Source organism: Triturus cristatus, chromosome 2_2, assembly GCF_964204655.1.
Source record: "Triturus cristatus chromosome 2_2, aTriCri1.1, whole genome shotgun sequence".
Taxonomy (NCBI): Eukaryota; Metazoa; Chordata; class Amphibia; order Caudata; family Salamandridae; genus Triturus; species Triturus cristatus.
The window spans coordinates 466,700,195-466,714,060 of NC_140582.1; the positions used below are offsets into that span (position 1 = coordinate 466,700,195).

The window sequence follows — 13,866 nt, forward strand, 5'->3', positions numbered from 1 at the left end:
TTGGGCTGCGCTAACTTCAGCATTCTTGGAGACCTTAATCTCCATTTTGATTGCCGTCATATCTCTGCCATTAGTAGTACTTTGGCGGATTTGGAGGCCCTTCAGCTCAATCAGTTGGTTACCTCAAGTATGTGGGGGGCCACATACTTGATCCTTTGTTTACAAATTTGACAGGGGCCAAGGTGGCTATGCCTAGCCCTGTTGCCTGGTCTGACCACTGCTTAGTTAAAATTTCTCTTTTGATCAATGAACATCCATTTAAGCCCCTGGATAGAGTAGTGTACAAACGCCATTGGAAGAAACTCAAACTGGAGGATTTTTACCATAGGTTGGAAGTTAACCCTCTAGGCCCTCATCTCAATGTTGATTCTGGGTATGACCTTTTCTGTGATTGGGTTTCTCGGGCCTTGGATGTATTGATCCCTGCGGCCTGGACGAAATGTCGTCCCGGAGAACCCAACCCATGGTACGACAGTTCCCTGGTGCCGTTAAAAAAAGCCTGTAAACAGGCAGAAAGGGACTGGCGGAAATCCTATGAGGCTGGGAAAAAATCTCTGTATTTTTCTAAAGTCAAAAAATATCATAGAGCTGTGTGTAGAGAGCCCGTGCTGCCTATTATTCACAGGAATTCAGAACAAGTCTCAATCCGTCCAAGCTAATTTTTAAGGTCCTAAAGGATCTGATGGTCAAAAGAGCTTCTGCGGCGGAAATTTGTTCAGTGGCCCATTGTGAAGACCTGGCCTCTTTTTTCCTTGAAAAGGTTCAAGTTATCTACCGTGCCTTCTCCATCACTGAGCCGGTAGCTGAGCCCACTAGCCATACACCAGCTATAGGTGAGGCCTTGGCATCATTTCCTAGTTTATCGATAGAGATATTTTTTAAACTGGCCCATAAGATAAAATCTGGCTCGCCAGCGGATCCCATGAGGCCAGCTCAGTTTAGAGACTCTGCCTCTATCTGTCTTCCTCCATTGTGCCATCTTATAAATCTCTCTCTCGCCTCAGGTGTTGTTCCAATTAAATGGAAACAGGCTGTTGTGACACCCATTTTGAAAAAGCCCACAATGGACCCCCTAAAACTCGAGAGCTATCGCCCAATCTCTCTCCTCCCCTGGGCCGTGAAAGTTGTTGAGACTCATGTGAACGAGGTGTTGACCGAACATCTTGTAAGGGCAAGCATTCTGGATTCCTCCCAGAATGGCTTCCGTGCTGGTCACAGCACCGAGACTGCCTTGCTCTCTATGACGGAACATCTCCGTTCTGTGCTTGACTTTGGTCAGACTGCGGCACTGATATTACTTGATCTCAGTGCCGCGTTTGATACGGTCTCGCATAGGATCTTACTCCAACGTCTCAGGGAGGCGGGTGTTATGGGCATTGCTCTCGACTGGTTCCGCTCTTTCCTTACTGATCGGACCTTTAAGGTCGCTACTCCGCCTTTTGAGTCCAAGTTCTATTAGCTGGAGATGGGTGTGCCTCAGGGCTCGTCGTTGAGTCCCACATTATTCAACCTTTATGTGAGACCGCTAGCGGCTGTCGTCAAACATTGGGGCTTGACTATGGTCTCCTATGCTGACGACACGCAGCTGGCGGTTGTCCTGAGTGGGGACTCCGACCTCGACGCCCCCAGATTCCGGGATGGTCTCTTGGCGGTGGCTAGCTGGATGAATGCCAACTGTCTTCAACTAAATGCAAAAAAAACTGAGGTCATGATTGTGGGTAAGCGGACGGATCTTTGGGGTGACATGTGGTGGCCTCCTGAACTGGGTGTAACTCCGATTCCAGTCTCAGAGGTAAAGAACCTGGGGGTGTGGTTAGATTCTGCCCTGAGTTTCAGTGTCCACACAAAAAAAGTGGCGGCTACCTGTTTCGGCATTTTATGAGGGCTGCGACCCATCTTGAGGTTCTTTGATGCTTCTACCAGGCAGCTGGTCATACAGGCATCCATACTATCGCGACTTGATTACGCCAGTTCGCTCCTGCTGGGGGCCAACCAGGCTGAAATTGCCCGGATGCAACGTGTCCAGAATGCCGCAGCAAGAGCCCTGGTAGGTTTACCGAGGTTCTGTTCTGCGGAAAGTACCATTCGTGCTTTGCACTGGCTGCCTATGGCACAGAGGATCCATTTTAAGACCCTGTGTCTTTCTTTCAATATCCTCAAGTGGGCCTCTCCCCAGATTCTCGCTAATCTTTTGGTGCCCTACGTGCCCTCGCGTTCTCTTAGATCCTTAGGTCAAAACCTGGTGGTGGTCGCTCGGTTTAGGCTATGCAGTGCCGGAAGCCGGTCTTTCCGGGTTTTGGCTGCAAATTTGTGGAACTCTCATCCGCCCCACATGCGTGAAATGGATGAGCTTCTGAAGTTTAGGCGGGCTATCAAAACGCATTTGTTTCCTTTTTCACTTTAGTACTTCGATCTGCGCGCTTCTGCCCTTGTACAGCTTTGTGTTGGGACCTTTCTTTAAGCCCCGGGACGCCCCTTGGCTGGGGCAGCTGTGCGCTATAAAAGTGTTTTTAACATAACTTAACATAACAGATACATTCCACTTCAGCAGAGGCCATACTGCAAGTTACAGAGGCAAAACTGCTACCCAACCTTTCCTACGGTGAACAAGCTTACACAGGGACATTCACTTCAATATTGGATAAGTCTCAGTGCAAAGCCTTTAGGAGGCTGTTCCAAATTACCCGTCACTCGCTACTTTGCGTGGAGTTTGGATTGCATGGACAAGACTTTTAAAGTTAGGCCTCCTTCCTGAAGTATTACTATGCCATACAACACGCCAAACAAGACACCTTAAAAAAGGTGCTTCAGGTGATTTTCTTCACTTTGACTAATCCATGGTCTCTATATCTTAGAAAGGCAGCTCTTGATTTAGATGTTAATTTGGATATGCTGAGGGCCATCAATGCTCCTTACTCCAGCATAAAAACAATCTGGAGGAAGCAGGCCGCATGCAGCTCAAGGAAAGCCGACTTAGCAACTGTTCATTGCATCACCTATGCCACCAAAATCATATGGGGAAGCGAAAAATGAGACCATGCTTAGAGTTAGCTTTAACTAAGGAGTCCAGGCACTGTATACTTAGAGCGCGACTCATGGTCCTTCCAATTAATAAATTCCATCTAGAGTGGGCAGGAACATCAGGGAGCCTAACCTGCAGATTCTGAGAGTATAAAAGACAATCCATGACTCATTTACTACGTTGCTGTCTGGAGTTTTTAACTGCACACCGCACTTTATTAAAAACCAATGGTAAGGTTGAATAGAGTCTTCTCCTGTAATGAGGAATTGCAATTGTGTAGGTCTACCACTGTCCCCATGTACTTTGCGCGTTTTGGGAAATTTGTCAACACAAACTTTACTGTCACCAGGCAGCGTAGGACTTGACTGTGTTGGCTACTAGCACTGCTGCAGAATTAATATTTAAAAGAATGTATAGTCTTGTTCAATTTTCGATCGGTGTTCTTTACTGATTTTATTCTCATATTTTAGTGATCTATAGTGACTAATTTGATCAATTTTAATTGACAAATACATTTTTTCATTGATTCATAAATTCGTTAATTCATTCATTTCTGGTCGAATGCACCCTCGCTCTTCTGGGAGAGGACGCCTGGTGTTGGCATGACAAAAGGTAATATAAGCCGAGAGCCCACGAGCTATATACCCCGTTTGGACAGAGGATGACTTCTTCGTGGCTGTCCAAAAGACACAAACAACTGGTCTGAGGTGTGTATGTCCTTTGTCTAGTCTAGTAGAACCTGAGGCATCTACGCAAGTCCAATGAATGCAGCATTCTTTCTTCTGTCATGTATGGATTTGGGAAGGAAGAGTGACGAATGACTGGTTCATTTAAATGAAAGTCTGTAGGCCTTGGGTATGAATCTAGGGTTGGTTCTTGATTACTTTGTCTTTTGTGAATCAGATGAAAGGTACCTTGATGGCGAACTCTGGAATTTCTCTCACTATCCATGCAGATGTCAAAGCAAGGAGAACCACGGTCTTCCATGAAACAAATTTAAAATGTGCCTTATGTATTGGTTCAATGGGAGGTAGTATAAACTGACTGAGGATGGCATTAAGTTCCCATGGAACTGGTTGAAGAGGTGGAAAAGCTCTGACCAGCCCTTTCATAAACTGTTTTATTATCCACTGACAGAACAAATAGATGACGAAAGCCCAGTTTCTTGAATCTTGAAATAGAAGCCAGATAGATCCTGACTGAAGTCCACTCTTGGCCATAAACAACAAATACAAGAGAGTTTGATGAGGTCTTATTCAAAGAGGATGATCACCCTCATCTCTGCACCAGAGACAAAAATGCTTCCACTTTGCACTGCAGGTCTATGTAGCTGCTTGAACTCTAGCACGTGCCAGAATATTCTACGATCCTGCGGTATATTCAAACAGCCAAACTCTAAGTGGTCAGGTACCATGCTGTCAAGTTCAGCAACTTGGGGTTGTGATGCAGAATTTCACAGTGGAGTCTGGGGAGGATCTCTGAGTGCGCTTTCAGATGAATGGCTGGACGAACTGATAGTTTAAGGAGATCGCTGTACCAGTATTGGGGTGGCCACACTGGAGTAATGAGGATCTTTCCCTTCTTCAGCAACCTGGGGATCACGGGATATAAAGGAAAAGTGTACGCAAAAATTCTGGACCAACTATTCTGAAGGGCACTGCCAATCGTCTCTGAATACCAAAACATGCTTCCAAAGCACTGGCATTCGCTGTTGTTCGGAGTGACAAACAAATTGATCATGGGTCGAACCTTTTGGTTGACAATGTAATCCACCTGGTTATGATGTAGTTCCCACTTGTGGCACTCCCAAAGATGCCAACTGAGTGCATCTGCCTGATCGTTATGGCAGCCTTGCAGGTGCTTCACAGTGAGGTTGAGGTGATCCTCTTCAGAGAGAGGTTGGGACTGAATTCCTCCTTGCTTGGCTATGCAGAATATCGATGTTTTGTTGTCTGTTCTGATTAGGACTGGTTGAACTGCTAGTCTAGGGAATGGAACACTTGAAAACCTAGCCGGATGTGGAGCCTCTTATCTGCTACTGACTAGATGCCTCTGGTTGGTTGAGAGTTCCTGCAGCTGAGCTCCCCTTCCGTGCATGGTTGTATCCGCTGTATTATCTTTTCTGTTATATGTAGAAAAGAAAGTACTGAATTTATATTTGCTAGGATCCTCCACCACACACAATGTTTACTTCAGTTGCCTTGTGACACTGACTGTATCTTCCCATGAACCTTTGACCCGTTTCCATTGCAGGTCCAGTTCCTGCTGAAGTGGTCTCAAGCAGAGTCTGCAAAGGCATTATAACTGATGCCAGCAGGCCCAACAGGGACTTGTATTGCCTGATAGTGACTGCTTTGCAGAAAGACTCTTCCACCATTTGTAACTTTTTAAAAATAAATTTGTTTTATTGCAAAAATAGGCTTTGTACATCATATGATGAAAACAGGGTTAATCAGCATTACATACACAGTGAAGCCTTGACAATTCACAAGACTAATCTGTATTGCCCCCTCTCACAGATGTCGCCCTTTCACAGCCAATTTGCAACTTTATCATCCTTTCTGCTGAGGGAAAAGCCTTTCCCAGCTGTGTATTGAGTGATGCACCCAGGAATTGGATCTTTGTCTGAAGTTCTAAGGATGATTTCTCTCTGCTCCTGAAGAGACTGATTCAAGCTGTTGCAGAGGCTTTAGCTCCTTCCTTTCCTGGTGCTTTGACGAGATAGTCGTCCAGTTATGGGACCACCTTGTGAACTTCCAGTCCGAGAAAGGCAGCTACTGGAGTAAGACATTTGGTAAATACATTTTTGAGGTTCTGACCTGAGACTGAAAGGGAGTGCCTTACTATCAAGATTTGAAGGTACTTTCTACGTTTTCAGTGATTGGGTATGTACAAATATGCATCTTGAAGATCCAAGGAGGTCATAAAATTCCCTTTCTGCACCAGCAGGAGGACTTCATGTAGGGTAATCATCCAAAATTACTTTATTTGGACATTTATTTACCTGTATGAGATCTGGAATTTGTCTCTTTTGACCAGTCTTCTGTCTAATTAGGAACCTGAAGTAAAACCCTTGGCTTCTTTGTGACTTGGGGACAATCTCTATAGCCCTCCTTGAGGAGAAGCATGAGAATTTCCAGTTGAAGCTCCTTCAAATTGAGATAATGCTCCTTCCTGGGTGAAAGAAGAAAGTCTCCAGCCCAAAGTAACAATACGCCTACTATCATGATCTGGCAGACCAGATGATGGTGTGATTAGGTGTTTGGTTCTTCTCTGAGTCTGAAGTTGTAAAAAAAAAACCACATGGTTCATCTACAGAAGTCACTCGTAGAATTACATTTCTTGGCAGCCCTTTCCATGAATGAAAGGAATCTAGAGATGTCATCTGTTGAATCTTGTGCATAGGGTCCATCATGAACTCCACTTGGGATAATACAATCTTGTCTTGTGGGAGTTCACCCTCCTCAGCGGCAATATCAGAATATACAAAGCCATTAAAATCCACCTTATCCATGTCTTCAGAAGTTGGTGGGACCAGTTGTACATACACCGGTATGGGGGATGGCTACTTTGGCAGTGAAGGAGGAGGTGGTAGTAGTGATGGCTGCAGAGGCTGGTAAAGGAACAGGTGCAGCAGGTAAGCCACATTGAGGATTAATAGCTGTATGTTGTGGTACAATTTTTTTTTAATGTGTCCATCATCTGCTGTAACGTTGATAAAGACATAAGCACATCCCGCTCCCTGTACGGTCTAGATGGTCTCCCCCATGCAAGAATGAGAGGTCTGTTGAAAATAATCCTGTTGATCATCATATTATTGGTCTTTTATTTCTTCTCAACGTCTGGGATGTATCTTACATCTAATTGCACTGGCCTATAAGCTGACTGCGAAGCATATTCACAAGCATCCTCTTCGTGGTATGATTGTAAAATTTGAGCTGGCAGTAAAGTTGACACCTTCAATGGGAACAGACAGGCTCCATCAAAGTAGTTTAAAAGTGTTCACCATAGACAGTGAGTTCACAACGGTATCGATCCCATCGTCGCCGGGTTCATCGCTGATGGAGGCGCAGGAAACAAGTAAGCTGTCACCGTCGGTGGCCTGTCTGTCGACAATCTCGTTGTCGACGGAGCGGTCAGCGTCTATGATGTCACTGTCAACGGTGGTGTTGCCGACAAGGCTTCTCTGGCGGATGACAGGCTTTTTGAAGATTTTTCTCTTTTCCACTAGTTAGTCCTCTTTGGGGTGTTTAGATGAGTGCATGCCATGTTTAGTATTGGAGGAGGTGGCTGAAAGCTCTGTATCAAACACGTCAAGTTCAGGAAACTGTATAAGTCTCCTTTTCTGCGCTGCCTTCGTGGAAGTGCTTGGAGAGGCACTTTTCACACAATCTTCCTCTGAAGAATGGTCCTCGCTCTTAGGACGAAAATTCTCTTTAGCCAAAACAAATAATGGCAACTTCCTTTTGTCGGTCCTTTAGAGAATTTGCTCTACATATGTCACATTTTGATGTTTTATGATTAGGATAAAGGCAATAAATACACTGAGTATGAGGGTCATCAGTGTAAATATTGTATTCTCAAGATTAACAAAGTTTGAAAAGGGTTTTCTTCTCTCTATCATTTGGTTGTGAGGTAAAAAATATCTCCCTGGCCTAGAAAAGACAATCTTCCCCAAAAACAACTCACAGTATTTCAGTGGTGAAGGTACAGCTGGTTCAAATCCAGGGCAGATCAGATTTAGAAACAATTTTGGGTTCATTGAATATGTAGAACAGAGCTCTGCAGGGGACTCCCTCACACACGTGAGGTAGAAATCTGAGCTATGGTGAATGGCATCTAGCCGGAGTAGGAGAGCTTAAGCTTCCACCCCATTGACTGAAGTTTTGGTGCTTTCAAACTAGGTGGATGTGCTACTAAATGAATAATGTTGTTTCAGGTCTATGTCCATTTTAACACTGTAGACTGCTATTTTAATGTAACGGGGATTCCCAGCCAGACAAAGGGGAATGACTCAAGCATATGATTATATAAAAGATCCAATGTTGAAGAACATCTGGTTTATGGGCCTGAACACTGCAGACTGTGAACTACTCTACTGGTGAGGTTAGTACTGTATAAAAAGCAGACAAACAGAATTTCTCTACCACTTAAGGTTGCATTGTGATCCTTTACAAAGTAATTAAATTAGTTGCATAACTTAAAGCAAATGCTATCCTGTCAACTACTACGTGTTGGGTGACTAGACGAGCTTGAGTGCAACGCTGGGCTGTCAGCCACCTAGTAGGCATCCTGCAGTCATGCGCAGGAAAAAACAAATGAATGATGCAGCTAACAAGCACCTGTGCCAGACACAAATTGGCTGATGTACTCACATTGCAGGTTCTTGCTAAGTCTGACTTATCAATGGTACAATGCTCCATATAGGGCTCCTGAATGAACCGTACACAATCACATGTGTGTACTCAGAGTACACAAATGAATGACAGTTTTGAGGAAAGCATTGCGGAACGTACAACGTAGAATTCAGAGGCCCATGTAAGTCCTATGTCCAGTTTACAAATTCATAAAACTGTACGGGGAGAACACAATGGTTTGTGATAATTTTACTGATGCTAGCCAGACTTGGCATACTGATGGACTGGTAGTTTTTTTTCTATATCTGGCTCTATGCCCATGTTTAAGGGCAAACCTTTTCCTTCAAGGGGGGGGTGGGGGTGTGTGTGTGCGTATGTGTATATATATATATATATTCACTTAAAAAACCATAGGTTTCACACATGTTATAGTTAGCTGTACATTTCACTCGTAAAAAACCAATGAAATTCCACGTTATAGTTAGATCAGGTAACTATAACTTGCGCGCCCACAATAAACTGCTGATGACGTCACATATTACATCACTCATGACATGGTCAGTGACATCACTCATGACATCAATGATGACATCTGAAATTACACATTGTGGATTGCGGTCGCGCAAGTTATAGTTACCTGATCTAACTATAACGTGGAATTTCATTGGTTTTTTACGAGTGAAATGTACAGCTAACTATAACATGTGTGAAACCTATGGTTTTTTAAGTGAATTTGCAAGGTTTTGTAAATGATAATTCCTAACTATAACGTGTGTGAAACCTATGGTTTTTTCAGTGAATTTGTACGGTTTTTTAAATGCTAAGTTATGTATTTATTTTTTTTTCTGGTTTTTCACTGTGCGCACACCCTGCGCGCACGGTGCGCTTCGCGCACCGTGCGCGTGCTGTGGGCGCACGGTGCGCTTCGCGCACCGAGCGCCCACGTTGCGCAGTCCATGCCGTGCGCGCCTCGCCTTTTTTTACACAGTAACATTTGTTTTTTTCTCCCTTGTGGGTCCTTTAATTTATTTAATAAATGTGATTGTTACTTCTTTATTTTTTTTTTTCCCCGTGCGCGTACGGTAAGCTTACCAAACGCGCACTCCGCGATTTTTAAAAAAAAATTATTAAATATATTTTTCGTACTTTTGGGTCCTTCTTGGACCCCTGACAAACACTAGGGGGTCTGCAACTCTCTTCGTTGCCCCCTTTTCACGTTCCCCACCTTTGTTTCTCAGTGCGAGAGACAGAAAATGGCGGCCGACACTTCCTGATTTCGACCGATTCGAATGTTTACAGTCATGTAACCACCAATCAGAATTGAGCTCGCGCACGGCACCGTACGCGTACGGTAAGCTTACGGTAAGCGCACGGAGCGCGCTTACAGATATATATATTGATTTAAATGCTATTTTCTCAGGACCTACTGAACAGATTTACACCAGACCTACAAAAGGCACATCCTTGACCTGAGGACTACCTCTCTGCCAAATTTCAAGTAATTCTGTTCAGCCGTTCGGGCTGTAGCTCGGACTAAAGGTCCTATGGGAAAATGCACGGGGAAAACGCGTTTTGGGACCCCCCTTTTTTCTCAGCCCCCGCTTGACAAATCCCCCGAGACTTTCAGGGTAGGAGCGTAGCGCCCCATTAGTTTTGAAAATTTCGCGAGGATTCGTCGACCGGCGCCAAAGTTATTCCAAATAGAATGTTGCGGATTTCCTATGGAAACACGGTCCTAACTATAACTATCTACTGGCGACCGCCAGTAGATAATATATATATATATACATGTATACACACACGCACACACAATTATTTAATTTTCAGAACCCTGTTTTTGTCCCAAATATGACTTCTTTAACACCAAGTTGCCAGTTCGAGGACTTGGGGCTTTATAGGGGTCACAGCTTTGAGGTGGTGCATTCATTCTCCTGAAAAAAAAGCCAGGACCTCACAGGACAGTGTGACAAAACACTTGCTACCACATTGAAGTAATCTTTTGCTAGAAGATTATGCTGGTACTCGCTGAGCGACAACGCAGAGGAACCATGGCAGTGACCAATGACTGGGTCAAAAGCAGGAGGCTCAGCACCATAATCAGTGTTAGGAGGACAGCCAATGCAGTGTATGCCACCAGGGGAACGAAAAAATAGTCCACAGGAACTGGTGCCAGAAGGAACCAGAATGCCTAGGCCTAATGCAACTGGAATAGGGCCTCTAGTGAGCTACAATTTGGTGTTCAAGATGTCCCAAAACGCGGGAAGTTTTTTTTAAATCAACTTCATGGAGTATTCACCAGGAGGTGACCAGCTGACCAAACTACAACCTGGACATTGCATCTCTGGGTCACTCGAATATTCCAGTATCATATTCTGGGTGGACTAAATCTGTTCATTTCAACCTAGAATGAAATTGCTACAAAACCAAATTCATGTCCAATATAGGGATGGCTTATTAAATTCATTCTCTACCATGTGTTTGTATTGTAATTGTATTTATAGAGCACTTACTGCCCCTGATGAGGCGTTGAGTTTTTTTTGCCGAGTAGCAAGCTACTCCGGAACCCATAAAGGATTAGTGGTAAATTAGTATACTGAAAATATTAAAGTAATTTGAGTGGTGGATATGTTAGTCAGTTTTTTGGATTGAGAAGGATAGTGGAGGGATAGAAGAGAGAAAAAGGTTTGCATTTATATAGTGCTTGTTATTCTTGATGGGGTGTTGAAGCGCTTTGTCGGCAAGTAGCACGCTACTTCGGAACCCATAAAGGATTAGTGGTGAATTAGAATAGTGAAAATATGAAAGTAATTTGATTAGTCAGTTATTTGGATTGAGAAGGATAGTGGAGGGGTAGAAGAGGTAAAAAGGTTTGCATTTATATAGCGCTTACTACCATCTGATGAGGTGTTAAAAGTGCTACTTTGGAACCTTAATAGAATCAACAATACAAAGGAGGTGAAATATGTCTTCAGTGCACACTGGTGTCCCTAGACCAAATACAAACATGCTGCTAACAAATGTACCACATGCTAAATGTATGCAAGTAAAGCAAATGAAGACAAAGACCTGTGAATTTAGACATTTGAACTGACAAAAATATAAATATCTCAACTTCAATCATCTCAGAATTCAATACACCACAGAATGTGCTATCTAAAATGGAGTATAGTACTTTAAATAAATGGCTTTTTTTACTGTGTCTGCAAGATACGTGTATTCTATAGAGCTACTCCATTAGGAGACTCCGATTTTTAGTGACTTTCGTCAAGCCCTTTTTTGATAGGTATGGCAGATAAGTTGATAAAAGCAGCACAATGCCAGCAGACTACGACATGGATTACACCACACCCTAAGAATACATTGCACAACTAAAATACGGAATAAAGGATACATTTCTGTAGGAGGCTCAGCCTGGGACATGATTTCTTCAGCTTTCTCCTCCACATCAGATGTATCAACCGGGGGCATTTCCATTTTCAAAGCAGTGATACGCTGGTCTGGTATAGATTCAACAAAACCAAACTTCCCACCTTCTTTTCTGTTTTTGAGAAAAAGAATACAAATTATAATTTTTTTTTTATAGTTTTACATCATGAAACAGTGAAAAGAAACCTATGGTGACAAATACATGACCCTTTACACTGTATGGACCCCTATGGCTTGTATATGCTGCACAACCACTACTCCCGTACGTCCACAATGGCTGCCTCAGTCCCTTCCAGTCAACCACCGTCAAATCCCTGCATAATGATGCCCAATAGTCCAAGTCAGACAATAGACCCAGCTTCCGTCTCTCAGCTTTTTTTTTGTTTTTGTTTTTTTGTAACCAACGTTTTGTTTATTGAGAGGTGCGATTAGTCAAAATACACAGCTGTACGCCTACAACCATTGCGGCCGGCAGCAAAAATCAGCGCTTTACAAGGCAAATGCAATAGAATAGAGCGGGGCTCAAGCAGCGCATTTCCCATGTCCAGGGGTATACACTAAACATGAGGCCATCCCCCGACCCACTAGACATTGCGTCCTATTATCCCCTCCTCATGTACACTCATTAGAATACTTGCACCATCGCCCTGTCAGCTACAACATAGCTCAGATTATCACATAGAACTCGCCTATTGCCCCAAAGCAAGTCTATAGCTGCGTACACTCAAGCCTAGAAACCATGGAGAACATGAGCAGTAGACGTTGCAGACTAACTGTAGACAGGGGTCCAGCTCTAGGCCATATAGAAATGGCATTTGCCCCAAGCTGGCGCCAACGCTACTATGTGCAGGGCAAGTGAACAATGTACACTGGGCCAGGCCTATGTCAGCGCTGTTCGGTATGATACATACAGCTCGTACAGTGCAGTATGGGGCACCCCATCGGACCCGCAACCCTCAGGAGGTCTGGGGCTAGTGGGGAGGCACTTCCGCTCAAGATTACCCTGAGAATGTCACATCGCTCAACCTCAATAATCCCTGAAAAGAAAACAAACCAGTAAATAGAGATGATAGGAGGGAGAAGGGGGGGGGGGGGGGGGGGGGGAAGCTGGGGGGAGGGGAAGTGGGCCCGGCGGGAGGGCAAGGAGTGCAAATCTTTGTTACCTGCATATAGCTTTCCCCCCCTAGTCTAGAGGGGTTGCCCTCAGAGGGCCCATAGCACTCGTGTAGTGATGCGTAAAAATGTAGTGGGAAATCAGGACCCCGTTGCACACCCCAGGAGTTAGGGACCCTCCGACGGGGAGGGCGACCGCCCTGTGGACCTCAAAAGTGCCCCCGAGTTAATCGGGCAAATCTCATCATCGAACAACTTTAGGGCCCTCAAGCGCGGTGGTTGTAGCCGAGCATGCTCTATCTTCCCCAGGTGGTCTATTAGGGGCTTCCAAAGGGTCCGAAACTTAGTGTCCCTAAATTGAAGGCGGGCCGTGAGCAGTTCCATCGCCACCACCTGCCACAGGCGGGTAAACCACACATTAATGGAGGGCGTCTCTGCCTTCTTCCAATATAACGCCACTGTTTGCTTCGCTGCGCCCAGCATGTGGAGGCTCAAGTGCCAGTCACGGCCCGTCATGGCCCGCCGAGAGGTTGGTCGGAGACCCAACACTATAGTGAGCGGATCCTCTGGCAGGGGGTAGCCCAGCACCCTCTTAATGTGGCTGAGGACCTCCTTCCAGTAGGTAGTCAGAAGTGGACACGCCCACCAAATATGGATGTAGTCCCCCAGTGCTTGGGTACAGCGCCAGCAGAGCGGGGACACCTTAGAGAACATCTTCTGGAGTCGGGCAGGGGTATAGTACCATTGGGTCATCACCTTGTAGGCCGATTCTTGTTGGGGAATGCTACGAAACGTTTTGGGAATATCGCGCCAAAGTCGCGCCCACTGAGCAGGTGCAATATCGGAGCCGGAGAGGCTCTGCCACCGCACCTGGTATGGGTGGGGGTCAAGACGCCGTGTATGCTGGAGTACTTTGTATATGCGGGAGATTAAACCCTTATAGGTGCC

At 44.9% G+C, this 13,866-nt stretch overlaps 1 protein-coding gene across 1 annotated transcript in view; it reads right to left on the reverse strand.

Moving 5' to 3' along the window:
• Positions 1 to 13,866, reverse strand: part of EXOSC9 (exosome component 9) — a 447,763-nt gene that overhangs the window by 109,421 nt on the left and 324,476 nt on the right. The window contains exon 9 of the mRNA XM_085641570.1: positions 11,771 to 11,917. Coding sequence (XP_085497696.1) covers positions 11,771 to 11,917 — 147 coding nt within the window. The remainder of the gene's footprint in view (positions 1 to 11,770; positions 11,918 to 13,866) is intronic.